The sequence below is a fragment of the Protomyctophum parallelum genome (assembly GCF_964188405.1).
Source record: "Protomyctophum parallelum genome assembly, chromosome: 7".
Lineage (NCBI taxonomy): Eukaryota > Metazoa > Chordata > Actinopteri > Myctophiformes > Myctophidae > Protomyctophum > Protomyctophum parallelum.
The window spans coordinates 33,512,878-33,539,703 of NC_139705.1; the positions used below are offsets into that span (position 1 = coordinate 33,512,878).

Here is a 26,826-nt window from a genome sequence, read left to right on the forward strand (position 1 = left end):
CCGGGCATACTGGTTCGCAACTTCTACACTGGTGCATGATCTCTAGTGCCTTTCCAAGAGCTCTGCATTCACAATGATCATCATTAATTTAACAGGGTGGAGAAACGCTTCAGTAACTGGTAGCATTTGGCAGTGAGCCTGCTGACAAATCACGAGCACGCTATGCTACTCTGGCATTTTAACGTTAGGGTAGAGAGAGGCCGGCGGGCTGGCCTTGGAAACATCGTGCCCGGGAAGTCTCATATCGTTGTATTTTCTCCATGGCCTTCATTTATATAATAAAGGGCTTTTCCGTATGTAGGCCTAACTACTAGGCTATCAGCTCTCTCTTTAACATGAATCCCAAGGAAGGAGAATTTCAGCCTGTTCCACAGATAAACTCACAAAGGAAAGCCTTTGGGGTCACCAGAATCAGTAATCCTTTTAATCCTTAATGTAGCATTATTAATGCTATCGGGCAGAAACATCTCATCTCCATATTTTAACATTATTAAGTTAATGACCTACTTCTTCATACTACAGTGTAACACAAAAGTAGCAAAATAGCCCCCTTCTCCGCTCCCTCCATTGGCTCCCGATTCTGCATGGCCTTCAAAGCAACCAAAGGTTTGCCACTACCATATCTTCAAAGTCTGGGGACAACGCTCCAGAGACTCTTCTCCCTTCTGGCTCCAAAACTATTGAATGAACTTCCCATTGCAATCAGAACTGCAGACTCACTCGTCACTCCAGTCCTAATCTTCCCCAGTAGTCTGAAAACTCACCTCTTCAGACTCCATCTTGGCCCTTGGCACTTGCCGTAGCACTCGCCTCGATAACCTTACAGGCGTATGCAAAGGCTAAACTTATGTAATTTACATTTATAATTTAGCATTTTATTTTATTTATAATTTAGCATTTTATGTAGATGTAGCACTTTATATAGTCTACTGTATATTCATAGCTTCACTGTACAGATAATCTATTAATCTACTGTTAGACAGATATTAGGTTCTTAGCTTGCTTATGATTCTTGATGACTATTTCTATTAATTTGATGCATTGCCTTGTGTTGTTCTTGCTTACTTCATACACAAATCACTCTGGATTAAGAGCGTCTGACAAATGCCTAAATTGTAGCCAATCTACAAGCTAATTTAGCTACTTTTTAATTTCAATCCTAAAAAGTTACAAGTTTTGGACATGAAGTTTCCATTCGACTATTACATTATTTCATAGAAATTGAACATCATTTTCTAAATTTACTTCCGTGGAAGATTTCTGGAAATGTACCAGAATGTTGCAACCCTACATCCGAGAGGGATGTGGGGATGAGGCTCCTGGCTTACCGGACAGTGGTTGAAGTTCTTTCATGGGTTGAATATCAATGTGGTGAGCCATGGGCTTATCAGATGAAATCTCACACCAGTGTTTTGAAGTGACGTGAGGCGAAAAGGAGACGCTCATCTGGGATTCACAGACATCCAAAAGCTGCTCCCTAGCCCAAACTGTCAGTGAGAAATCTTTCAAGTGCAGAATTGGCCTGCTGCTCAGTCTTTATCAGAAGTTGTTTCATACTGGTGTCTGTCTTCCTTGGCCTTTATCTATATAGTAAAGGGTAGATGACGTCCTGTAGCCTTTTCTGTATGCAAATATCAGCTGGGAGAGGGAGAGAGAGAGAGAGAGAGAGAGAGAGAGAGAGAGAGAGAGAGAGAGAGAGAGAGAGAGAGCGCACAGTGGTCCAATGATAATACATAATATTGTTCTCTCTAATATTCTCCATGTCTTTATGCTACAGCTTCTGTCTAGTATTGTGGAATGTAGGCGTTCAAGCAGCCTTTAAGAAGCCAGTGCATGCTAGCTCCTACACAAGTAATGACAGAATGAATGTATCCATATTTTGTCTTGAGACCCAAATATATGACATGGTTCGCATGAATGACAATTTGATACTGCCTGGCTTCTGCCAAAAAGCTTGCATTGACCCCAAAGTCAGGAGCAAACATACAACTTATTAAATGACACAACATGTCGAGGGCTCAAGGCCCACCTTTATGTCCCAACCCACTGGTAGAGAAACGTTGGTCCAGAGCTGCATCCATCCCTTCTCTGAACCTGGCAGCTGTTCCACAGTCCCCACACACACACACACACACACACACACACACACACACACACACACCCCCTTGGCACCTGCTCCCATTCCACACACCTCAATGTCAAACAGAAGCTCTGTGCTGTCTGTATGTGTGTGCCTGAGAGAGTGCACGTGTGCATGTGAGCAGGGTCAAGTTTCCGCAAGCGCTTGATTGGCGGCGCAATTATGGCTGGCTAAATGGGCCTCTAAGTGGACAGTTTGCTGTAATGTATGTGCGGCTGGTCGGCCACACACACACACACACACACACACACACACACACAATTACTATGCTGTTGTTACTGTAAATCACACATTTTCAACCTATCTTCATATAATTGGTCCTCATTTATGCTCATTGTAAGATGGTACCATTATCATTCCTGTCTAATCTCGCTGTGTCTCAGAGGAGTTTTTATTTGAATGAATGCATGAATAACAGGTTCCTATTTCAGCATGCTAACTTTCCAGGAACAGAAATACTGTAGTTTCTATTTGCATCTGGTAGGCAGCTTCCTGAACAACGAGACGCAGAGGAACAGAAATGGCGCCATCCCATAATGAGCGTTAGTGAGGACCAATTACAAATACAATTTTGAAGATTACTGTATATTGAAAGTGGGTGAATAACCACTGTCGACCAGGTGTCCCTGTTTTGGACATGTCATTACAGTATATATAGCCATGTAGGCTATACTGTGTGTTTGTGTGTGTGCGTGCACGTGTACGTGTGCAAGAGAGAGAGAGAGAGAGAGAGAGACAGAGAGAGAATAATTGCTATCTAGAGTAAAGTACACACAGGCCGTTCACACAGCTGTATGGATATCCACTGTGTCCAACTAACACAGTACTCCATTTGAACCATTTTGACACAAGCTCTGTATGTGGATAGGTAATATACTGCATGTACTGTAACTGTGTTACGGTACCGTACAGCACTCTGTCAGGAAATCATACAGTACATGGATAGGACAAATATTGTTATTGATTTTGTCTGCTGCATGTGCATCGACCAGACAGTTTCAGAGCATACCTATTTACACGCACCTCGACAGTGGGTGCAGGGCCAATAAGGCAATTATGGAAGGAGGTAGGGCCCACACACCATTCTTTTGGTAAAGAATTACTTTATTGAATAGACAACGTTTCAATCTTGTCAGATCTTCGTCAGGTCAGTATACAGATGCATACATTTCATCACTTTTATCCAGTTACCTCAGATTGAGTCCCTCACCCCGTTATGTGCCACCCCCACAAAACACAGGTGAGTCCCATTACTCCTGAGGAGCCAGAATTGTGACAGAGTATACAAAATATACTTATATATACACACCATCTACATAGAATACATCATATATAAAAACATTACTTAAAAACATTTATCTCTAGTTGAGACTCCAGTACCACATTATCTCATGAGTGTGGACATAGAACAATTGAGCAGACAGTGCCAGTGGCCTTGTGGTTAGAGTGTCCGCCCTGAAACCGGAAGGTCAGGAGTTCTATCCCTGGCCGGGTCATACCAAAGACTGTAAAAATGGGACCCAATGCCTCCCTGCTTGGCACTCAGCATCAATGGGTTGGATTGGGGGTCAAATCAACGAATGATTCCTGAGCGTGGCGCACGCTGCGGCTCACCGCTCCAAGAGATGGGTCAAATGCGGAGAACAAAGTTCACTGCGGTAACTTGTGTGACTAATCGTGGGACTTTGACTTTGACTTTGAATGTTGTCTGCTGCTGTGAAATATTCCTTGTTACCATGCAGTAATGCAAGTAAAGTTGATAGGGTAGGTACCCTCACAAAAAGCATGCAGTAATCCTGGTCTCTATACTGCCTCCCCCTGGCCAGCCGGGGCGCCTGATGGAGGGGAAAGGAACTGGTTGGAATAACGTGTTCCTTCCTCATGCATTGAATGAGGTCAGTCTGTTGCACTCCCCAGGTTGGCAGAGGGTACATTAGACAACAACAACAACAGTAGGTTAAAAAAAAAAGAGTTGGATTGTGGGATTAAAGAAAAAGTAATACAACAAAAGAAGCTGCTTTGGTGCTCAGTGCTAATAATTCTAAGTAGGCCAATATGTACAGTAGTTTTCTTTACCACTTGTGATACCAATAAATAGGAACTTAATTATGTTAGTTCCACTGATCCAAGCCAGAACACAAATTAACATTATCTGAAAATACACACAGTCCACCCATCTGACCACTTAACATGGCAGCCAAGTTTTGAGATGTTCATGTGGGACGTGATCCAGAACAGGTTGAGAGTGTGGAGTATAATAACCAGCTGTCCCAGTAATGGGACCATTACAGCAGAACTGCCGCATGGATAGAGTGCAGTGATGATCAAAGACCATCATCGAGAGACAATTTTCCAACATCAAAGCGTATAATTTATGTTGGTGTATTTGTCAATATCACGTCAATGGAAGTGGCATGTTTTTTAAAGTTTGGTTGTGTAGGGCGGCTCTGTAATTAACTGAGTGAAATTCAGGCTGTTGCATGCCTCCGTAAAAGTTGCTTGAGGGCTGCAATAGCAAATAGAAAATGTTGAAATGATTCTGAATCAACGTGATCACAGAAAATGCTGTGTTTGTCCAATCTTTTTTATAGCACTTGGAAGAGCATTTGGAGGGCGAATACAAGTGTAACGTTTGTACAGCCCAGCCCACACTGTATGCCCAGGCAATACAGTATATATTTCACCAGATCGGCGATCTGGAATAGACGATTCATTAATAAAATATTTACAGTAAGTGTGGATTTCAAAAAACACCACCACCTCAGCTCCTTTCTTTTTCCTGTCACGTGTACATTTCAAACAGATATTATTTTGTGAAACATCAACTCGGACAGGCTTCCAGATGTTTATGTTTGGCTTCCAGATGTTTACACAATTTCATGTAGAACCTGAGGCCACATAATATTACATATTTCAGGTGTGAACATTATACATGTGTTGTTGTGTGGTGCCAGCTGCAAATCAATTTTGGCCATTTTTGTCACAGAAATCAGCCTGCAATAATTTCTTTCAAAATAACAGTATGGGTGTCAAGTCACAGGTTCATAGAAAAAATTAAAAATTAAATATCAGATTTTCGTATCAGTGACTGAGGTAAACAAACGTACTGTATAAATCACAGAGATCGTGGGCAGAAATAATTAAAAGACTATGTTATTGTGCAAAACATGCCCCTTCAAGACAAAAGAAAAACATTTTCTCCCCTTCAAGTCCCAATTTAGTAAAGCCAATTCCCAATTCCCCAGCCTCTCTACAAGTACTCCATCTCTGCTAGCCTGCAAGAATTTCATAGCAGGCTTTTAAACCAATTCCAGTCATCATTCCCAGAGTAGCTCACTTTTACGTGGCTTTAAAAATCAATCAAAGTAGCTGCAGGTATGCAGTATAAATTAGGCATTTCATGTATTCAGTAAGAAGCATTCAGGGTATATTGGTTTAGATATTTTCTGTGTCCTTGTCCTTGTTCCTGTGATGCACGGGACCAGCCGTTCCAGGCGTTAGAAGTGTTGGTAGACTCCCATTGTTCTTAAGTTTCATACGCCTCTTTGTTATCTAGTCATTAAAGGTTTTATGACATTTATTTTATTTTCATTTCTTTTTCTTTTTCTTTTTTCTTTTAGGTTTTATGACCTCAATTACACCCAAAAAACCTGAACTTTGAACATTCAGTGGATTTTCTGTGGTCTGAAGTTTTCTTTGGGGTTTGGAAGCCTTTTGAACTACAATGAAAACAGGCAACACAGTGAAAACAGTGACATCTGCTGGCAAATCCCATTGACATAGGGATTTGCAGGATCTTACATCACAATCTGCTGGCAAATCAGAGCACCTGTTTGAGCCAGAAAACCCCAGATCACAGAAAATCTACTTAATGTTAAAAGTTCATGTTTTTTGGGTGCAATTGAGATTAGAAAACCTAAAAAAATAAGAACAATTCACAATCCCTTTAAGCAGTCCAAAGTACTTTTCCTCTTTATTACCAAACCTGCCTCTCCCGTCCATCCATCCGTCCGTCAGTTAGTTAGTCACCCCCCGAGTGGAATAGTAAGAGAGTGGCGACGCGCTTTGATCTCGCGGCAAAGCGGGTGCCTATGGGCTATAGTTCCAAACATTGGAACTATCCCATTGAGATAGAATCAGCACTTCCGCATTCCATTGTTACAATGGGAGTCAACGCTAGTGTCGCTCTCTCTTACTATTCCACTCGGGTCACCCCATGCCTCCATTATGGTCACGCCTCGTGACATCACGCCTCCATTATGCTCACACCTCATGACATCACACCTCGTGACACGCCACACCACCTTATACTGTATGGCCATCTCCATATATGACATTGTCAGTCACTGACACAAAATGTCGTATGACCCTCAAACGTACGTTTCTGCAGAGTGGAAAATTGCTCTGTCGGAAGAAAGGGATGGAATTGATGTTGACAACATTATGAAGCACTTGCCTCCATCACTCTTCACCTGGCACTGTTTTTTCCATGCTAGTCAGACTACATGGTTCACATTGTGGGCATGCCAGCTACTGTGGTTGTGTGCTCTTAATTGTCTGACTTTGACTTAGACCTCTCTGTTCTGTCCAGGCCAAAGACAGCTCATATTGATAGATGCTGCCCTCCGTCCATACTTAACTTCAACATTGGCACATATACCGTTATCTAATTGTCAAACATCAACACGTACTCTAATACATACTCTAATTGACTGAAATAATTCAAAAGTTCAATTGGAATCAAAGGTGAATTAAACCATTTAGATGTGTCTCTACCTGCTACTCAATCATGTGCCAACCTCTCTCTCTGTGTCCAGTGGACTCTTGACCCAGATTTATACTTCCTCGCATGGCAGTGGCACTCGAGGAAGTGGTTTCTAAAAATAAGCGGTTTTCATCAAGCGACCCGGCCGTGCAACAAACTGTAGATTAGGCTTCATGCTCCTGCTGCAATGAATAAATTATCTCAGGTGAGAAGCTATGCAGTGGCGCTTCCATTTCTCTCTCACACTCTCTCGTTCTCTCTCTCTCTCCCTCTCTGGAACAGAGTGACATTCTGACTCACCGCCATTCCGACTATGTAGCTTCCATGTGCGTTTAGGGACAGGGTTAGTAATGAGGCGAGTCGGAATGGCCATGCGTCGGAATGAGTCTCTCTCTCTCTCTCTCACCTTCTCTCTTAAGTCAAATACATAGAAAATAGACGATCTTCAAGCTCACGTTTTGAGCGTATAGATTTCTCACACCAATACTACACTACGCAACCCTGCTGTTGCTGCCCCCCTGTTCATTTTCACGCACGCACGCACGCATGCACGCACGCACGCACGCACGCACGCACGCCACACACACACACACACACACACACACACACACACACACACACACACACACACCTCAACTCAACTCCCTGGCACGTTTCCCCTCCCTCCTCTCTTATTATTATCCCATGTGCTAACAGGATGACAACATTACTGTGCATTACATATCTCTGATGACGGACAAAGACTTTTTGCATGGAGGGGCGGGGGGGGGGGGGGGGGGCAGGGGCAAGGGCAGGGGGTGGGGTTGTTACAGGGGTTGAAAAAGAGAGAGAGAGAGAGAGAGAGAGAGGCTTCCCCTCGGAGTGTCACAGCGTGATTGCTGCGTGTCGATGTGATTGGTCAAGTCGCATCCGTCAGCGGAAAGCATAGAGGTGTGTCTGTGTGTGTGTTGCACGGAGAGCATTCAGTCTCTGTGCGCTCAGCGAGCAGCAGCAGAAGCAGCAGCAGCAGCACTGAGCCCAAACAGCCCACAGACTCTTTCACCCCCCGGTCCTCCCTCCCTCCCTCCCTCTACACTCGTCATTCCATCGAGGACTCTGAGGGAGCGCGGTTGTTGGGAGGCATCCCAGGTGCTGCTGACTCATCTCCAAGTCTTCGGCGGACACACATCGTCCTCGTCAGCGGGACCCCACCACCACCTGCACCTCGTCAGCAGGGCCCCACCACCACCTGCACCTCGTCCTCGTCAGCGGGACCCCTGCGCCTCACCTGCACCCACACCATGCAGGTGTCGTTTGTCTGCAGCGACCAGCACCGAGGCGGCCGCAGCACAGAGGACCGACTCAACCGGCACAATGCCAACAACAGCCCCAGCACCAAGACCAAGTTCCGCGCCGTGGCCATGGTGGCGCGCAGCCTGGGCCACCTCTCAGTGCAGAACCTGCCTTCGTCCAGCGACCAGAGCATACGGACGGGCATGAAATACAGGTAGGAGCGAGAGAGAGAGAGAGAGGGAGAGAGAGAGAGGGAGAGAACCTTTGAAAACCTTTGATTTTATAGTTTCACAAGATAGTATCACCGAAAGTGCTAATATAACACAGCTCTGTTTACACCTTTATTTGATTCCTATTTATATCCAATATTTATTTGTAAATACATTGTTCTATTTTGATTGTCTTGTTCCACTTTCCAGAGTAAGAATCAGTCAGCGAGACAAGATTCTTGTAAGATTGTGCCGTTTTGCAACTGATGGAAAGCAGCTTATTTGTCACAATGGCCAGTGATTCTATTTTTGTACAACGTTGGTAAAATGAGACTTGTGCTTACAGGATGTTTGTTTTTTGCCACAAAAGTTCAAGGTTGAATGGATCAACAGTAAAACGTTGTTTTCTTGTCAGACAACTATTTGCATACTGTAGTGTACAGGATCACTGTGGGAACATTTTTGGTGAAGCAGCAGCTATTTATGTACTCAGCTGGGATTTTGTTTTCAGTCATTTCACAAATTAACTACAATAACTGCCCACAAAGGTTTAAAGCAAAACTATTTTGTCCAAGGTTCAAGCTTGTAGCTTTATGCGAAAGGGCTTCCATTTTTAATAATCCAGTACTTCCACTGCCATCTTCTGCACATTGCCATGACATTAACATGCAAAGAGTGCTGCACATGTTATCAAATGGAATGAATAAATCCCATGTATTACTTTGAAGTGGAAATAGAGTGCCATTCAAAAAGTATTTCTGAAGGCAGAGACTGTTAGACCTGTTAAAATAATACCTTCTTTCGTGATTTTACATTTAATCCAAACTCTTGATGATTTTTGGCACCACTCCCTGCCGTCCAAAACAAATTAATATCACTTCTTCTTTCTCCTAAGCCATATTATGCTCATTCTCTTCAACATGCCATGTCTGTAATTACACTTCAAAGGCTATCTGTATTCTGTAACCACTATACAGCCAGTAAATTGACCCTATGGGAGCCAGCCCAGGGCAAAGCCAGGAGAAGATAGAGACATGCCACCTATGTAGACGTGCTGCGGCGCGACAGCTTGGCTAACAACACTGCAGAGCTCAAGAACCTGATGTTGGATAGGAAATTGTGGAGGGCAGCGATCCAGGAATCCCGAGTTGGTGTTGGCTAGACCTCACTCTCGCAGCAACTGAACTGATGCAGCCTTATCCAAAAGCATTCCACCTTTCGCTCTCCAAGTAGAGACTCCCACTGGGCCAGACTAGCCTCCACCTCCTCCTGTCCACCTGACCAGTCACCAGACTGTAGCCTCTACTGGGCCAGACTATAGCCTCCACCTCCTCCTGTCCAGCTGACCAGTCACCCTGACCAGTCACCAGACTGTAGCCTCTACTGGGCCAGACTATAGCCTCCACCTCCTCCTGTCCACCTGACCAGTCACCCTGACCAGTCACCAGACTGTAGCCTCTACTGGGCCAGACTATAGCCTCCACCTCCTCCTGTCCAGCTGACCAGTCACCCTGACCAGTAACCAGAATGTAGCCTCTACTGGGCCAGACTGTTGTCTCCCAACTGTCAGAATGTAGCCTCCAGGTTAGACTGTCGCCTCCACCGGGCCAGAATATAGCCTCTATCAGGCCAGACTGTAGTATATCCACTCTGAGCCTTATTATAGTTAATTCTCTGTAACTGCTGTAAACACGTATGAACATATATGTTAATAACATTGATGCTGTATCTCATGTTCTGCAAGATAGCACGATTAGATATTAATTACAGTAAAATCCTCAGTATTTGAGAGTGCAGAAATGTTCAATTTAAAATTAAATGAACACTTGACTGTGGGTCTATCTTTTTTATGTATAATTCATATGGGGCATGATTGGGCATGCAGTGCCTCCCCAATCATGGCCACTTTACAAACATCTTTGATTAAGCATCCACTCGTAAATTATTCAAAGATGCCACATTGCCCCCCCCCCCCCCCAGCCCCATTGGTCCCTGATTGGCTGTGCTGCTGTGATCCCTCTCCCTCTCGCATACACAAAAGCATACACAAAATACTTGAGATATAATGACATACCAACTTTTAATAGATCTTCCCTCGAGTGAATAAATGCACGATTAGCGAGACAAATCCTCACTAACAAGCAAGGATAACGTTGTTGTTGTAATGTTGTTGTATTGAATAAAAGGTACAATCGAGAGTTATTTTGACACATTAAAAAAAACAAAAAAAACAACGCACCCAGTTTCTTTCGACTCCTTCAGTAAACTATATCTAGACGTACTGTAGCCTACATGGTTTGGATCATTTCCAATGTCTCCTTTCACTTTTATGTGTGGGCTTGCAAGTGAGACGCTTTCATGTATAAGATCTGCGTGCTTAACACTTTTTCCTGGATCAAGATGCAGATTGGCACATGTGGGAATAGCGCTGCATACGTTATATACATAGTGATGCCTGTTCCAGTGAATGTGTGATGCAGTTTGAGGCGTTGTGCTATAATAGGTACAGTCTGCGTTCATCAAGGCAAGTTGGCCAGAGCCTATATGGCTGGTTGACTGAGTGGAGGGTGTTAATATGTCTTCATGTCAAAGTGGATTCCTCTCAAATGGTGCCCATGCAGTGAGAGAATAGAGCGAGAGAGAGAAACCAGTTGCTCAGATTAACGTTGTCGCACTAGGAGGGCACGAGAGGAAAATCTCCAGCATAGTTAGTAAACACACATACTGTATACAAGGCTGCACAGCACAATATAATATGCAGCAAAATGCTGTGTTATTTTAACCCATACGACAATTAAGAATAACAAAGGTCTCATTTTTGTCTCATACTCTCTCTATGCCGCGGGCTTCATTCACAAATGATCTAAGTAATTGAGTCTCACATATTTAATTAATGAAATTGCCATGTCTCATGGCGACTCATTGTCTTCCATAAGTTCATTCTGTTAGTGTTCACAAGTAAACCCAGAGGCTCGGACGAATGATGTCCCAAGATTGCCGCCTACACATTGGACACAGTGTAAAGTACAAGTGTATAGTGGTCATTAAAATCATTGCGTTACCTCACAGGCAAATTGCTTTGTATAAAGCAACGTGTAGACACTCTGTTTGGTGTACGTGTACTCTTTGGAGAAGAGAAATGCAGACATGCAGTAGTTTCTTCCTTAGACCAAACTATGCATTGTCCCAGTGCAATAGCGTGTGATCTGTTTACAGCAAGACTAGATGGTTAAAATACAAATGGCTCGAGTGCATTGTGTCCACAATACACAGGTTAAGCAAACTGCAATGCAGACATGAAATGAACTCAGACCACCTGAGTGTGAGTACAATTCGTTTTCACCCAATGCGCCAAAAATGCTGAGTCATGGTCAGAGTCCATTTCAAGGACTGAATGGAACCAAGTGTGTGAAAACACCCCGGGTTCTGTTGGAGTGTTCACATTATGTGTACATTTTTATTTTGCCGAGTCACGGCATGGTCTGAGTCCACTTCAGAGGCAGAAAGGAACCAAGCGTGAAAGCACCTTGAGATACTGCGACAAGAAAAGCCGGAGATCTATGGCAGGGCCAGGGTGGGCGAAAGGAAGGAGTAAACAAGAACCAATAATCTACGACATTTTGTGTTGACCCGGTGGCTCGCTCAACCAGACTTCTGTGTCACACACCACCTACTTTCGTCCCCCTCCCACTCTTTCCGTAAGTTAGATGTCTGTCTCTCTCTCTCTCTGCCATAGTCCTTTTCCCCTGGACTGTTCAATAGAGAAGAAATTCAGTCATGACAGCTCTGTCAAGGTCCAGGGAATGCACGTAGGTACGAGCTGGAACAAAAGACTGAAGAGAAAGGCAGACACTCTCCCTCTGCTGCCCTGTCACAAGAGTGATTACACAATTACACAAGGCTTTTTGGTCATTTCTCTCTCTCTCTCATAGCAGAAGCTTAGTGAGACTCAGACAGTGTAGTAGTGGTCGTGACCACATTGCATTACTATGCAATGTGGTCACTGTGAACGTTCAGTTTATGGCTGTAGATCGATTAAACATTCCTTTATAGAAATGGAGCGTTTTCCCCCTGCAGTAACCGATGTTTTCATATACTGTAGGTGAGGCTTCAGTACAGAAAAGCGACAGAGAGAGATTACTTTCAGCATCTTCTGTAGACTATAATAAGTGTGTGTATGTGTGTGTGGGTGCGTGCGTGTTTAATGTATATATATATATTGGATTTTTGTTACTCTGCCTCTTGCTTAAACTAAACTAATTAATGCGTAACAGCATGATGGCAGAAACAAAATCCCTCATATGCCTTCTGGGACACCAGTTCCTTCACAGCCTTTGTTTCAGTATTAAATGTGCTTCTCGGCCCAGCCCCTGAAGGGTCTTTAAATGTCACGTCCTGTCTAACCTTTTCTCATGTCTCTTATTACTCCCAGCTGCTAAACGTTGTGCTTTGCATCATTGTGTGCTTCGACGGTCACCTCATACCGATGGATTCTCCATCACGACATTTACATGGTGAATCTGAGCCATTTGACCCATTCATTAAGAGGCCGATTGTACAAATGCCTTCTGAATCAGCAGGCTAGTTCTCACTAGGGATGATGGGTCATGTGAAATTTCTGTCCGATATCAATATCCGATATAATTTATTGCTGTTATGACCGCTAACTGATATAAAGTAAACCGATATCGAAATGATTTCATTCTGTATAAAAAAAAAGGATAATAATTTGGTCTACCGGTATTCTGAAAAAGCAATGCCTTTCTATTCCAAAACTACAGGGATACACAGTTATTGAAATGTTGGCCCATGTTGGCCCAACATAAACAGCTTGAATGTAGTATTCTTATTTTAAAATGTTCCAACTTGTTGACTCTTTTAAAAGCTTCCCCAGAAAACACAGATGGAATCTGTGTGTGCGCGTGCATACGTGTGTGCGTGCGTGCTATTCAAAAGTCCAGACTATGCACAAACCCCAAAACATGCTCCCATCACTGTGGTTGTTGCAGATGGATAGCACTTGTTTTGGTTCACAGGATGTTGAGTGAAACAAATTACATTCTCGTGTGTGTGTGTGTGTGTGTGTGTGTGTGTGTGTGTGTGTGTGTGTGTGTGTGTGTGTGTGTGTGTGTGTGTGTGTGTGTGTGCGCGCGCGCGCACGCACGCTCACACAAACACAGCCAATATCCGCTACCTTTTGTACCTGGCATCTTCTATCTTTCATCTCAAAAATATGAAATCATATGAGAATTCATCAGTCCTTCACAACATTCAAAGCCTATCATTCATATCTCTGCTGTCGCCGGGGAGAAACTCCAAATTGTTCATTTTTCAGGAAATTAAAAGTATAACGTTTTCAGGAAATGAAGAAAGCCTAATATGTTTGAAACAATGCAATACTGCCTCATCAAAGTTGGTGTTGTGACTTTATATATTGTCAATTACTTGCATGAGGGAGGAGAGATCATGGTGGAGTTAGCTGCTTTATCAGACAGTTTGAGGTAGCCTCGCAGTGGCCAGACACGAATATGCCGGTAAAAAAAAAGGGGAAAAAAAGCCCTTGGCGGAGTGTGATATTAGTATGGCCAAGTCATTCTTTGAGTTAAGAGGTTTTGTCCGAGGCGCTATTTAATACTTTTCATTGGTTCAATATTTGTTTAACCAACAGCGACAGAATAAAACGGACCCTGACAAAGAGGATATTTTGTCTTTGTCAGTCAGGGTCTGTTATGTATCTCCCTTCACTCTCTCACTCCTTCTCTCCTCTGCTGTCTTATTGTTCACTCTCTCACTCCTTCTACCCTCTGTCTTATTGTTCACTTTACAAAGACCAGAAGGTCAACCAGTGCTGTACACGATCATAAAACAAGCATACAATCAACACAAATAGCATAGTAAAAACAACATCGAAGCAACACAAGTATTTTGACAGGTTAATTAGGTCAAACAACATTGAAAGCCAGGGAGAAGAGATGTGTTTTGTTTTTAGTTTTTAATACTGTTTTTATTAGGCCTTTTTTGTATGACAACATCAGAATATTATCGACAATGATAATGAGTTCTGTTAAATAAAATGAAAAAAATAACAGGCAATGTAAATGTTCCACATACAATACATAATAAAAAAGACATAAATGTGATAAACATGAAAAAACTAAAAACAGTTAAAAAGTGTGAACAGACAAACAAAACAGACAACAGGACAGACACTCTTGCTCTCAAACTTTCCCAACATGTTGTTGTAAATTAAGTGAATTACAGACATTATTTTTTTTAAATGAGACAAAATAAAATAAAGGAAAAACACTCGGTTCCTTTTTTTTTCTTTCCAATTTTTTATTGTGCTATCTATTGTGTAAGAGGGGTTAGCGTGCACCTATTGAAATATTCGATGAAGGGTTGCCATGTCTGGTAGAATCTATCTTCACTCCCTCTCAATTCAAACTTAATCTTTTCCAATTGTAAGTAGTGCATAACATCTCTCATAAGTGAAGTGTGAGTCGGAACCTTTGCTTGTTTCCAATTCAACAGTATCAGTCTGCAAGCCAGTAGAGTCACATATTTTACCATGTTATATTGGAAAGTAGACAGTTTGACCCCGGGCCCCCTGACTCCGATAACTGCTGTCAGTGGATCCGGGTCAAAAGGTCTTCCAACAATGTCTGACAGTGATTTAAATATACTTTGCCAATATGATGTTAGTTTAGTGCAATGCCAGAACATATGAGCTAGAGTGGCCGGCGACTGGCCACATCTAGAAGAGATGTGTTTTAAGTAAAGACTTAAAAGCCTCTAAGGAGCGGGCAGACTTAAGGGCAGTCCATACTGTCTCCGACCATCAAACTTTTCGCCGGAAAGCTCCGGTACAACTACAACATGACGTCACTCGCAACTTCTGAAATGCATTCCTCCAAATTTTTGTTCTGAAAGCTGCACTCCCAGATGTTGTGACTCTCCGAACTCTACTTCGGAGAAAAAATAAAAGTCTGATCTTTCCGACGAAATGTTCGGTGGTCGGAGACAGTATGGACTGCCCTTAAATATGTAGGGGCAGACAGCACTTGTCTGTCTGTCTGTCTGTCTGTCTAGTTTGGTCGGTGGTTTGAAGATTCAAAGATAGCTCCATGACAATAACTTGTAACAGGATTATTGCAGTCAAATGTTCTAACCAGAGCTCAAAAAACAAATCTTAACAAAAAATAAATCACAATATATAACCATAATCCATTTCCAACTCAATAGCACACGCAATAACGCAACAATAAACAATGCACGCACTGCAAAAGTGTGCAGTGAACCTAGAGTCATGCTGGGAAGTCTTTCTTTGCCCAATGGCACACACCGGGACGCTTCAATATTCAAGATTTTAGTCGACTAAATCTAGTTGATTTAGTCGACTAAAATGTATGAATTGTATGTATGTTCGTAATCACTTGCTGAAAATAGCAGATCTATCGCATTGTGAGCTTGTAGATCTGCTATTTTCAGCATGCAACCAAGTGTAAAATGACTCATACTGGATCTCTTCGTCCCCTTCCTAGCATTTTAGTCTAGTTTTTTAGCTGTTGACGAAATTGTCAATACATTAGTCTTAGTTTTAGTCATCATATATAGCTTAGTTTTAATTTAGTTTCCATTTAGTTTTCGTCAGTGAAAAAAGGTAGTCGACAAACATTTTTCGTCTTAGTTTTAGTCGACGAAAACAACACTGCTATGTCTGCATCTATTCTATTGTATCTCCTCTCACATGACTCATATTGCTCTGTTCCACTCCATGCATCCACCAGAACATTCTGTAAAACAACACTCACGCCTAGTTCTCTCGCTCATGGTCTTTCCTTATATATTTCCTTACAAATATGACGTAACTTTGTACTATGACAAGAGCGCCCCTCACTTCACAGTTCACACGGGTGTGATTATTTATTATTATTTAAAAAATATTGAATGCGACGTGTTGTGAGCTGGTAGAACGGCATGTATTGGTGCGACGCTCTCCATGTACGATGATGAAGTATGAACATAAAAAAGTCGAAATGTAAGAGATACAACGTTTCTGCATGAAAGAAGTCGTGTGCCGGGTAAATGCACTAAGGGGCGAAACGTTGGGGTGAAACGTCTTAATTAACCGCATTACTGCGTGGCCGGCAGGCCAAAGTGACCCAAAGATCATGGTCTCTCCTATCACTTCACAGTCACTGCGCTGCTAATAGGCTCTGCGTACGCTGGGGGGACCATCTCAGGGCTAAAAGGGATCACCAAACGCTGTGGAACGGGGCCACGCTTTAACCCATTTAGACCGAGGCCGATAAAAAAAAAAGGCTTCTAAACAGTTTTCTGAAAAATCTATGTTTCTATCAGTGGTTTTCAAACTATTTCCTGTCAAGGACACCAACAATTGTATACAATTTTCCGCCCACCCCATCTGAAAATATATCATGTCAGGGAGGGACCCCCCAGAAGCAAAGATTTGAGTTAAAAACGTCCGCTCTGAAAGAATATATATTCAAAGATTCACATTTTCACGATTAAAAAAAAATAGCAGATCTACAAGCTCGAGAGCTTGTAGATCTGCTATTTTTCAATAGCTAAAGTATAATATAATGGTTAAATCATCAAAAGGAGTTCCTGTCCTGAATGTGTTAAAAGGTTTATAAGGTTTATTGAAACAGTTATGTAACTTTGCCAGTGTTTTATCAGATATGTTATGAACCCTCTTGTTGCCAGGGTTTTGTGCCAGGGACCTCCACAAGAGAACCTTTCTGTTATTATATTACATTTCTGATAGAACACTAAACACGGGTGATTTTCACCCGGACGATTATGTTTCTGTAATTTTCACAATGTTGCTGATGTCTGAGGTGGGTGGGTCTAGTGCCTTGTAAAGGGGGTAGACGCCCTTACTTATCACAGTACAAATGTCTCTGTACTGCACTATAGTGGGGAGATGGAATCTTGGAGAGGGTGAATCTTATACATTCTCTCATTACAGCTAACTTCTAGCTGGTGGAATAATAGTGAAATTAAACTGTTCCACATTTTTGCTGGAACTCAGGGACCTCAGGGGTTAGCTGATCCCTAGCCTCGGTACCAGGCTTTCATTTTTGTTGGTGCAAAAATTGAAAGCCTGGAGGAACGCATTGGCCGCTCTGGTCTAAAAGTGGGAGTCAACCCTTCCGGGTGGGCGTCGCTCCAAATGATGTGACGTAGCGCTGCACTAGGGGGGAGAGGAGGGGCCGGGGGTGACGGACAGATCGATGAGATCCAATCAGGGCGTGCGCAAATCTGAGCCGCGACCCGCCCCTCTAGACCAGAAACCTAACACGTTAGCTCAGGCTAGCTGATCCCCACACTGAGAACCACTGATGGTTCTCAAGCCACTCAACCTGTATGAGGGGCCTTCTACCTTGAAAATAGCCAATCTGCACGCTCACAAGGCGTTGCAGTGTGACCGACTCATTGTGAGCTTGTAGATCTGCTATTCTCAGGCAGAACTCTGGCTGTATAGAGTGTACATATGCTCATAATAATACTTTTGACAAATAGGAAAAATTCCAATCCTTAGTCTCTGACTAAGTCTACTGCTAAATAAAGTGACATAACAGCACGTCATCCCTCATGTCAATTAATGACTGCCAAGCATCGTCGGAACGTGTCATTTAGTGTCTCGTGGGAAGTTATGTTCTTGGCCCTGAGTGGACTTTGTCCAACACACACAAGGTCCATCATGTCCTTCAATGATTGGATGCATGCCACTTACTCCAGTCTAGCACTGTGTAAGTCCATCTGGATGAGTGTGCCTGCAATTAATGCCTAGATTGTCATTGCAAATGAATGATGTCCTGACCTCCTGATATCATCATCATACCAGTGTGGTTAAAGGAGTTGTTCACACCAAATAATTACTTATTTTCTATCAATTACACACCCTGTGAAGCCTTGAATTTGTGGAGATTATTTTTTGTCGCATTCCTGAGCCAATAATGTGATGACCGGGTCATTGGACAGTAGGTGACTCTGGCGAGTTATTTGATCTGTGTTGCATGCATGCATTAATGCATGCGTGCACACCAGGGGGGCAGTCAGCCAGATATTTCGTGAAGCCTCATTTGAAATCGGTAGTTCATATAATGCCTGTTGTGGCGCTGGACTGGACCCAAAAAGCCCCATAGCTCCATAGAGGCCCATGTATTTTGGCCCAACTTCACCTAGACTGTATTACCTTAATAAACATGGTCATGAATACTTTCTTCTTCCAGTCACTAGTTTAAAGTCTCATTTCTAATGTCATAATATTCTTTTTGGAAAATTATGGTCCCATTAATTAAAAAAATGACCATAAAGAAAAAAAAACATCGCGTATGTTCTGAGGGGCGTGGCTACCGTTACAGTCTATGATCGGGATTCCCCTCCCACTCGAGTCAAAATTAAAACCAACGGAGAAGAAGGGGGGGAAGTCCCGCCTCGTTGTCTGGGCAGCCAATGGCCAGCTGGTCCTAAAACGGAGCCAGCCAATGGCCAGCTGGTACCAAACGGATCTAGAAAGATGGCGACTTACAGTGCAGGAATAACAGGCTTCATTTTACGTCCATGTTAGACCCGGCGAACGCTTTGTCCATATTTTTTACAGTCTATGGTGCACACACACGTGTGCAGCATTTTGTTACATTTATTGATTGTGTACAATTATTAGGGATGCGCCGATCCAGGCTAAAATTCTAGATCGGGTATCGGTGGCAAATGGGCTTGCTAGGCTAGCAAGCTACAGTAACGTTGCAGCAACTGGATCGTTGCGGTGTGTGTGTGTGTGTGTGTGTGTGTGTGTGCGTGTGCGTGCGTGCGGGGATTCCGAATATTAAAATAATAATAGTAGTTTGAGTATGCTGGCCCACAGTAGCTACAGAATGTGCGTAGGGAGAGGGAACATATGGGGCTAATGCTGGCCATGATGCATTGAATAATATCTGAATAGAACATTAACTAGAGTTATAAATAAGGAATAGAAACCAAAATGATGTGGTTGACTATCGTCAGAAAGAAATTGAATTGTGGTTGTGCTTTATAACTTTCCTTTTAAGTGTAGGCCTAGCTGGTTTATAATCCATAGTTACTATGTATAATAATAATATTATACATAGTAACTATGTAATATTAATTATTATTATAATAATTATAGGCATAATATTATTATGCATAGTAACTATGGATTATAAACCTAAAATAATAATAATTATTATTATTATAATTATAGGCATAATAATAATAAAAAGAATAAACATTTTAAAAACTATGAAAGTGCATAATACTGCACAGCTTTTAGTTGTACTTAGAATGTTAAACCCTCAGAAATCGCTGTGGTTGACCAATATTATTAATCCACGTGTTAATATATATTATATTATTATATATAATATAATATATATAATAATGTATTAAATACATTACATTATACATTAGACATAGGGTATCGGATCAGTACCCTGTATCGGCAGATGGACCCCCATGTATCGAAATCGGTATCGAATGCCAAAAAGCCGGATCGGTGCATCCCTAACAATTATCACTGTACTGTGAGTTTCATGTTCATCTCGTAAGATGTAACATCATTCACGTGTTCGTCCTTCACTCTTATCACACTAGCCCTTTCAAAACCCAATCTTCTGAAATGCATGGCTAGAGATTTGAAATGGCATTTTCTTTATGGCATGGTTCTGTAGGATGTGAACTCAGTATCAAGGTCAAGGTGTCTTTAATGTAATATATTGTGTAAGTAAGTACACAGAACAATCTTTTTGTGTCGAGTATCACTACGCCATCAGAAGCACAAAAGAATGTTCCGTGTGACGCTACGTATAATATAGCTTCCGTTCGTCTTTGACTAGCGAACAATACAAATGACGCTAGATTGTGGATTAACTTATTTTAAAGAGTGGCCCCCAGACCCCCACCAAATGACCCGGAACTACTTAATAATTTCAGCACCATTGCTGTTGATTAAAGTCAATTGAAGCCTAATTTTGATACTGACGCTTAACGCCATTGCCGTTGATTAATGGCAATTGCGCTTTTATAGTGCATTCGATCGATCGAGCCATAATGCTACTTGCGTTAGCCGGTTAGCTAGCTATGTTGTTAGCAGTACACTGGATCGTCCATCTTAGATTGTCGTCGCCATAATAATCCATCGGTTTCTTTCAATCGCCTGTATCTCCTCCTTGTCCCAGATGGCATTTTGATCAAAACAGTGTTTCTTTGACGGCACAGATGAGGAGCCCCCAAGTGCACTGGCATGGACCCATATATTGTAAACAACAGTTGAACGGGACCTGTTAAACTTCCAAGGATAAGCTCCCTACCGGAAGTCTGGAAATGTGGCTTTTCAAAATAAGAGCTCAAATGAAACAAATGCTGGCGTGAATTAGATCAATTTTTTTTCAATAAATGCTAGCGCTGTAAGGGTTAATATTCACCAAAACAAGAGCAGAACTCCCACCACGGGACTCAGGCAATCAATGAATACCTTTGCAACCACTATATTAAAAAGAAAATCTGAACTAACCCTTTAAGCCCGATATAAATAAAAATCATAAACATGACCAACAAATAAGACACCTGTGTGAGAAAAGCTTGTGAAAGGTAATTATTATTATTTTAAATTATTATTATTACCATTATTACTATTAAATAAATCAATATTGCGGTGCCCTATTTTCCAGGGAGACAGTGTCGTGTCAGCTGCTGTGCTGAACAGCATGAAACTCCACGGGGAGCCACGCTGTTAGCACCTAATAAAAAGCCTGTCCCACAACACACTGTATACAGTGACAGCCGTGACCTTCATTTTCGTTGAATTGGCTAAAGCCTAATAGTTAAGGTGTCCCCCCCCATGCCCCCCCCCCACATTGCGCTGCGATGCCTTGTAAGCTGCGTAGATCTGCTATTTTTGGCAAATGCCCCCCCCCCCCCCCCCCCAGAATAGTAATGCTAAGGTTCAATTGTTTAACCACTTAAGCTCTATACGGTAAGACGGATAGAGGAAAGAGTCAATCTACAAGCCATAATGACATACTGTACCTCAAAATAGGGCTGCCAGGTTGAAATGCCAGGTTAAACATAAACTTGTCAACAAAGTTTAAAGCGAGCATGATTAGCGTGTCAGGTGCACGTGTGTGTTTGGCGTGCCTGTGCGTCTGCACATGCGTAGAGGTTTTGTTTTGAGCACAAGGTCGGCCTTTTGAAATCAAATCAATACCTATACAGAGATATAGGCGCACCCTCATACTTTTCACCTTGTTTACAGCACCGCCAACCATCCAGCGTGGGCAAGCAATGTTACTTTCTCTTTGCTTTCAAATAAATAACAATATAAACCTTGCTGCCGAGCGAGCATCATTCACTTTCCAAGGCAGCCGACACAATTGTTGTTTTCATGGCTTCACTTAAGTGGTGTTCTTTCTTTCTCGCAGATGCACTGGGTCGTTCAAGCTGTGCAGATTCAGGGTTGAACGTTCAATGCGAATGAAAGAGAGCGAGAAAAGCAACACTAAAGCATAAGGATGGGGAGAGAGGGGAGAGGTCTTGCACATTGCGGCTGTCATGAAAAGAGTTCTGGAAACGTGTCCTTCAGCCCTGAGGAATGGAACTAATCATGCAGTGAGTGGAGAACACGTTTGGCTTCAGTGGAAGGAGAAGGTCCTCCTTTCTTGTGCTTGTGCAGAGGGACGTCAGTCCAGCTTGCTTGGTTTAAATGTATATGTTTTCTAATCTAAATCCTCAAAGTAACTAATAACAAACGTTTTCAAATCATTGCAGTGGAGTAAATGTACAACATTTGCCTCTGGGATGTATAGTGGAGTAGAAGTAAAAATATTGAATACTGGAAATACTGTAAAAAAGAATACCTCCAAAATGTACTTTAGTACAGTACTAGTACTTCACACTATACTACTGATTTTAGTCCAGCTTTGCCTCGCTATATACATACTCATTCTTAGTACAGCACTAAATACACATGCTTAGTTTAGTTTATTAGTGTGTTTGTTTTTCCATACAAAAACATTCATAAATCATCACATTTCATCACTTCCGTCTGGAAAAAAAGGTATAGACTGAAGCCTAATCTTATTACGTCTACCCTTTTGTTATTTAACTTAAACAAATAAAAATAAATTAAAGAAATATATATACACACCTTTTTCAAGTATTCCAACACATCAGTTCATGCATCTTATTTCTAATAAACAATGTAATGTTCAAATAAAATAAATAAAAGTGTTTGTATGCTTTTTATATAAACAATAGTGACCAGATTTGACTGAGAGACTGCCATCGCGCACATTCCAGCTTTTCACCAGAGGAGAAAAACTTTTTTTTTTTTTTCAAAATGAGTTAATAGCACAGGCAGACTCTTCACATACTAGAGCATGTCTGAAATAAGTGTCAAAGCTGAAATTGACATGTAAATATGAAAAAAAAATGCTTAAACAGCTATTGTAATGTTAGAGACCACAGAAGTGAACCTTTCAAGCCTGTTTTCTCAACTCGCCGTTTTCTGCAAGACATCACTCTATAAGCCATATCTCCAAAACTGGTGGGTCAAACTGAACAACCAATGTCAATTCGAAGCTATGATTCCCTGCTTTGATATGAAATGAAAAAACTAAAATTCAAAAAAATCCAATGGCAGTCTAAATTTGGTCACATTATTATAATGCAATAATAGCAACAGTAATAATCATTTGCAATAGATTTACATGTATCGCCACATTACTAGACTACTACCCACTTAAACACTCTAGGGTTAGTGAAACGGACGTGAGATACAACTGTACTTGGACTGCTTTTTTCCGTCTACACCACAACTCTTTGCCAAAAATAGCTGATCTACAAGCTCACAACATGTTGCAACGTGTTTGTACGCTTGTACATCGGCTATTTTTGCAGAATGTTCCCACCAGGATTGGCTTGCAGGTGTTCAAGTGGCTGCACTGAAAAAATAGTGTCACTTTATCTCTGCGATTATAATAATTTTGTGATCATTTCTGTTGATGTTTGCTTCCATTAATGTGTTCTCTGTTTCTACTATTTTATATGATGTTTTTGAGCTCTCTAAACTCTCTTAATGTGTCATTGACTGGAATCACTTTGGATCAACTCCTATTGTTCTTTAAGCTTGCTATACAAATAAAGGTGACTTGACTAATAATGGATAATACAGGTTCTTTCTTTCTTTTCTTTCCCTTCATGGATAATACAGGTTCTTTCTTTCTTTTCTTTCCCTTCAGACATCAAAGTGTGTTAGGATATGGCTACTGCCTTCCGGGTATCATCAATACAGATATAGTTTTGTCTGGGACTCTGGGTCACATGTGTCCAGGCCAGGGCTTTATCGATCTCTCTGTCCAGTTAGAGCTCAGATACTATTATGGGTTTCTTCTCACTGCACTGCCAGTGTTTTATAAAACATGAGCTGTCAACTTCTCCTCACTGGACAACCTTTCATTTTGTCAACAGGAATCTTGGGAAATCTGGACTGAGGGTGTCCTGTCTCGGATTAGGTGAGTACAGGTGTTGTGCTTTCCGTGTGTGCATCTGTGTGTATGCATATATATTTATTTAACAATAACAATTAGGGTTATATAGACAAATATCTCCTAGCATATATTCGGTTTAGGTTAAGGAGATATGGGATGAATATACAGTATGCGCAAAACCTCTGTGCTGCACTTATATAATATACAGTACAGTGTTATTTTTGGCAGCAAATTTTGATTCTAGTTTTAGTCATAGGTGACATTCCCGTTCGTCCGTCCGTCCGTCCCCCTCTCTCTCTCTCTCTCTCTCTCTCTCTCTCGGGCATGGAGGCACAGCGCTGAGTGCACTGATATAACAGACAGCAGCGCAAAATGTTTACAAGTTTATCGAGATGAAAGTCCCTACTCCCCAGTCGCCACACAGTGACAGCACACCATGTTTACAGCACGCACGCACAGACAGACAGAATATTCTGTAGGCTATATACACTGCCGTGTTTTTATGCGTTTCCTTAAGCAATTGATTAATGTACTCGTCCTCATTTAGATCAGGGCTTCAGTCTCCTCATTCGACCATGTCTATCCATGCACAGTAACGGTTACGGGACATCTTTGCGCTGCGTAAAATATGCCTTCTCCTCAACCGCCACATCGTTTGCTTAATTTCCTTTATTTGCTGCGGATTGCATTTCCACCTGCACCGAATCGAAATCAAGTGCGATTAGAAGCAAAGTGAAATCCCTGTTTTTGGTCGAAGTAGAATGCGGTTCTTTGATGCGCATTAGGATTCGAATGAGCCTTCACACCTGCCAAACGAAGCCGACGAACATTTTTCGTCTTAGTTTTAGTCGACAAAAAACACTGGTGACACCAGTTTGGTGTTATGTGTATGTAGAAAGGACTCATTATAATTGTCCTCTCATTGTTAGGAACATGGGTTACCTTCATTATAATTGTTACCTTCATTATAATTGTCCTCTCATTGTTCTCCACATAGGAACATGGGTTACCTTCGGGGGCCAGATAACAGATGAGGTAAGTGAGAATAAATCAACAACAATGCCTTCACTTAATGTTACTCTGAAATGGCAGCTTAGTCTGAACCTGAGGTCACAGAAGGAGCATCACAGGTTCATACACACAGTAAAGTCCTCTGTGCTCATTCAAGAGTGTGTATACATGGACCCAAATGGTCTATCTCTGGGTCCATTTGGTAACATTTGTGTCCTAACAGAGTTACAAATGGATGAATAAAAAACGGATGATGTTGCTGTGTATCAGACAATACATGAACTGCTGAAGTAAGAGGACCAACACAGAAACAGCTTTCTTGCATCTTTTTTAATGTATTTTCAATAAAGTAATCAATCGATCAAAGTCTGTTCAATTTTGGGAAAGTTAAATACAGTGCATTCGGTTGTGATAATGTTTTCAGGGTCTGACAATGTTTTGCTCATAACTGAACTTTGAAGGTCCTTTCCATGCAATTAATGAATCTGTAAATTAATTCCATTGAACTGTTTGGTGTTGTGCATACAGTACATCTGAATCCAAATCAGGGATACAACATGTTGTGGCCACTTGAGTTTGTGTGACTGTGACAGACACAGAAGAGCTGCCTGCAGCAACATCTTGTACACTACATTTCACTTTTAATATCTAACAGCCAATAGTGTGAACAATAAATCAATGGCCATTTATCAGTAACTTTTACTAACAAACTATTCACAAAATAAAAATAAACAGCCAACACACACGCACGCAAGCTCGCGCACAAACAGTACCGTACAGTAAGCTGTACAAAGCAATGCTATAGGTTTGGGCAGTGTGGAGCTGTCCATGGTGCTGAGTAGTACAGTGGACAGGTGAGCTTCACCAGTCGTTTTCCAAAGACTGGGGAGGTTTCAATTTGGTGTTGAAGTCTACCAGTAAAGACCTATATCATCTGAATATCCTCAGCTAAAGCAAGCATTTTGCTACCTAATAGTTTTCTTTTTTACAACCACATACAGTGAAGGGAAGCTCCGAACACTCAGATCTGCGCACAATCAATGTATTTATTTAGCAAGCTTTCGGTCTACTGACCTTCCTCAGGTCAGTAGACCGAAAGCTTGCTAAATAAATACATTGATTGTGCGGAGCTTCCCTTTATTTTTATCATGTTGCCTTTGTGGCTCCAGCACCTCTCCAGCACCTCTCTTTTCAGCAGATGAGTGGTGGTTCTTTTTACATTTTTACAACCACATACAGTAAAAGTGTGAATTAGGATATACGAGTAAAGACAAAGCAAAGACATCGAATGAAGGCTACATGCAATCTTCAATCTGCATTGGGTTATTTATCAACTATTATCATTAATATAAATGGGTCCCCTGAAAAAACGTTTGGGAACCACTGTAATATATAAACCACATGAACTGTGAGCTGTCCATGGTGCTGAGCAGTACAGTGGACAGGTGAGCTCTGTCCATGGGACTGAGCAGTACAGTGGACAGGTGAGCTCTGTCCATGGTGCTGAGCAGTACAGTGGACAGGTGAGCTCTGTCCATGGTGTGGCTCCAGCACCTCTCCAGCACCTCTCTTATCAGCAGATGAGTGGTGGTTCTTTTTACATTTTTACAACCACATACAGTAAAAGTGTGAATTAGGATATACGAGTAAAGACAAAGCAAAGACATCGAATGAAGGCTACATGCAATCTTCAATCTGCATTGGGTTATTTATCAACTATTATCATTAATATAAATGGGTCCCCTGAAAAAATGTTTGGGAACCACTGTAATATATAAACCACATGAACTGTGAGCTGTCCATGGTGCTGAGCAGTACAGTGGACAGGTGAGCTCTGTCCATGGTGCTGAGCAGTACAGTGGACAGGTGATCTCTGTCCATGGTGTTGAGCAGTAC

At 41.9% G+C, this 26,826-nt stretch overlaps 1 protein-coding gene across 2 annotated transcripts in view; it reads left to right on the forward strand.

Annotated features, from left to right (window-relative positions):
• Positions 1–26,826, forward strand: part of LOC310861232 (voltage-gated potassium channel subunit beta-2-like) — a 69,041-nt gene that overhangs the window by 13,104 nt on the left and 29,111 nt on the right. For both annotated transcript variants that reach the window (XM_083768593.1, XM_083768594.1), the window contains exons 2-3: positions 23,900–23,943; positions 24,917–24,954. In XM_083768593.1, the coding sequence (XP_083624719.1) occupies positions 23,900–23,943; positions 24,917–24,954 (82 nt within the window). The remainder of the gene's footprint in view (positions 1–23,899; positions 23,944–24,916; positions 24,955–26,826) is intronic.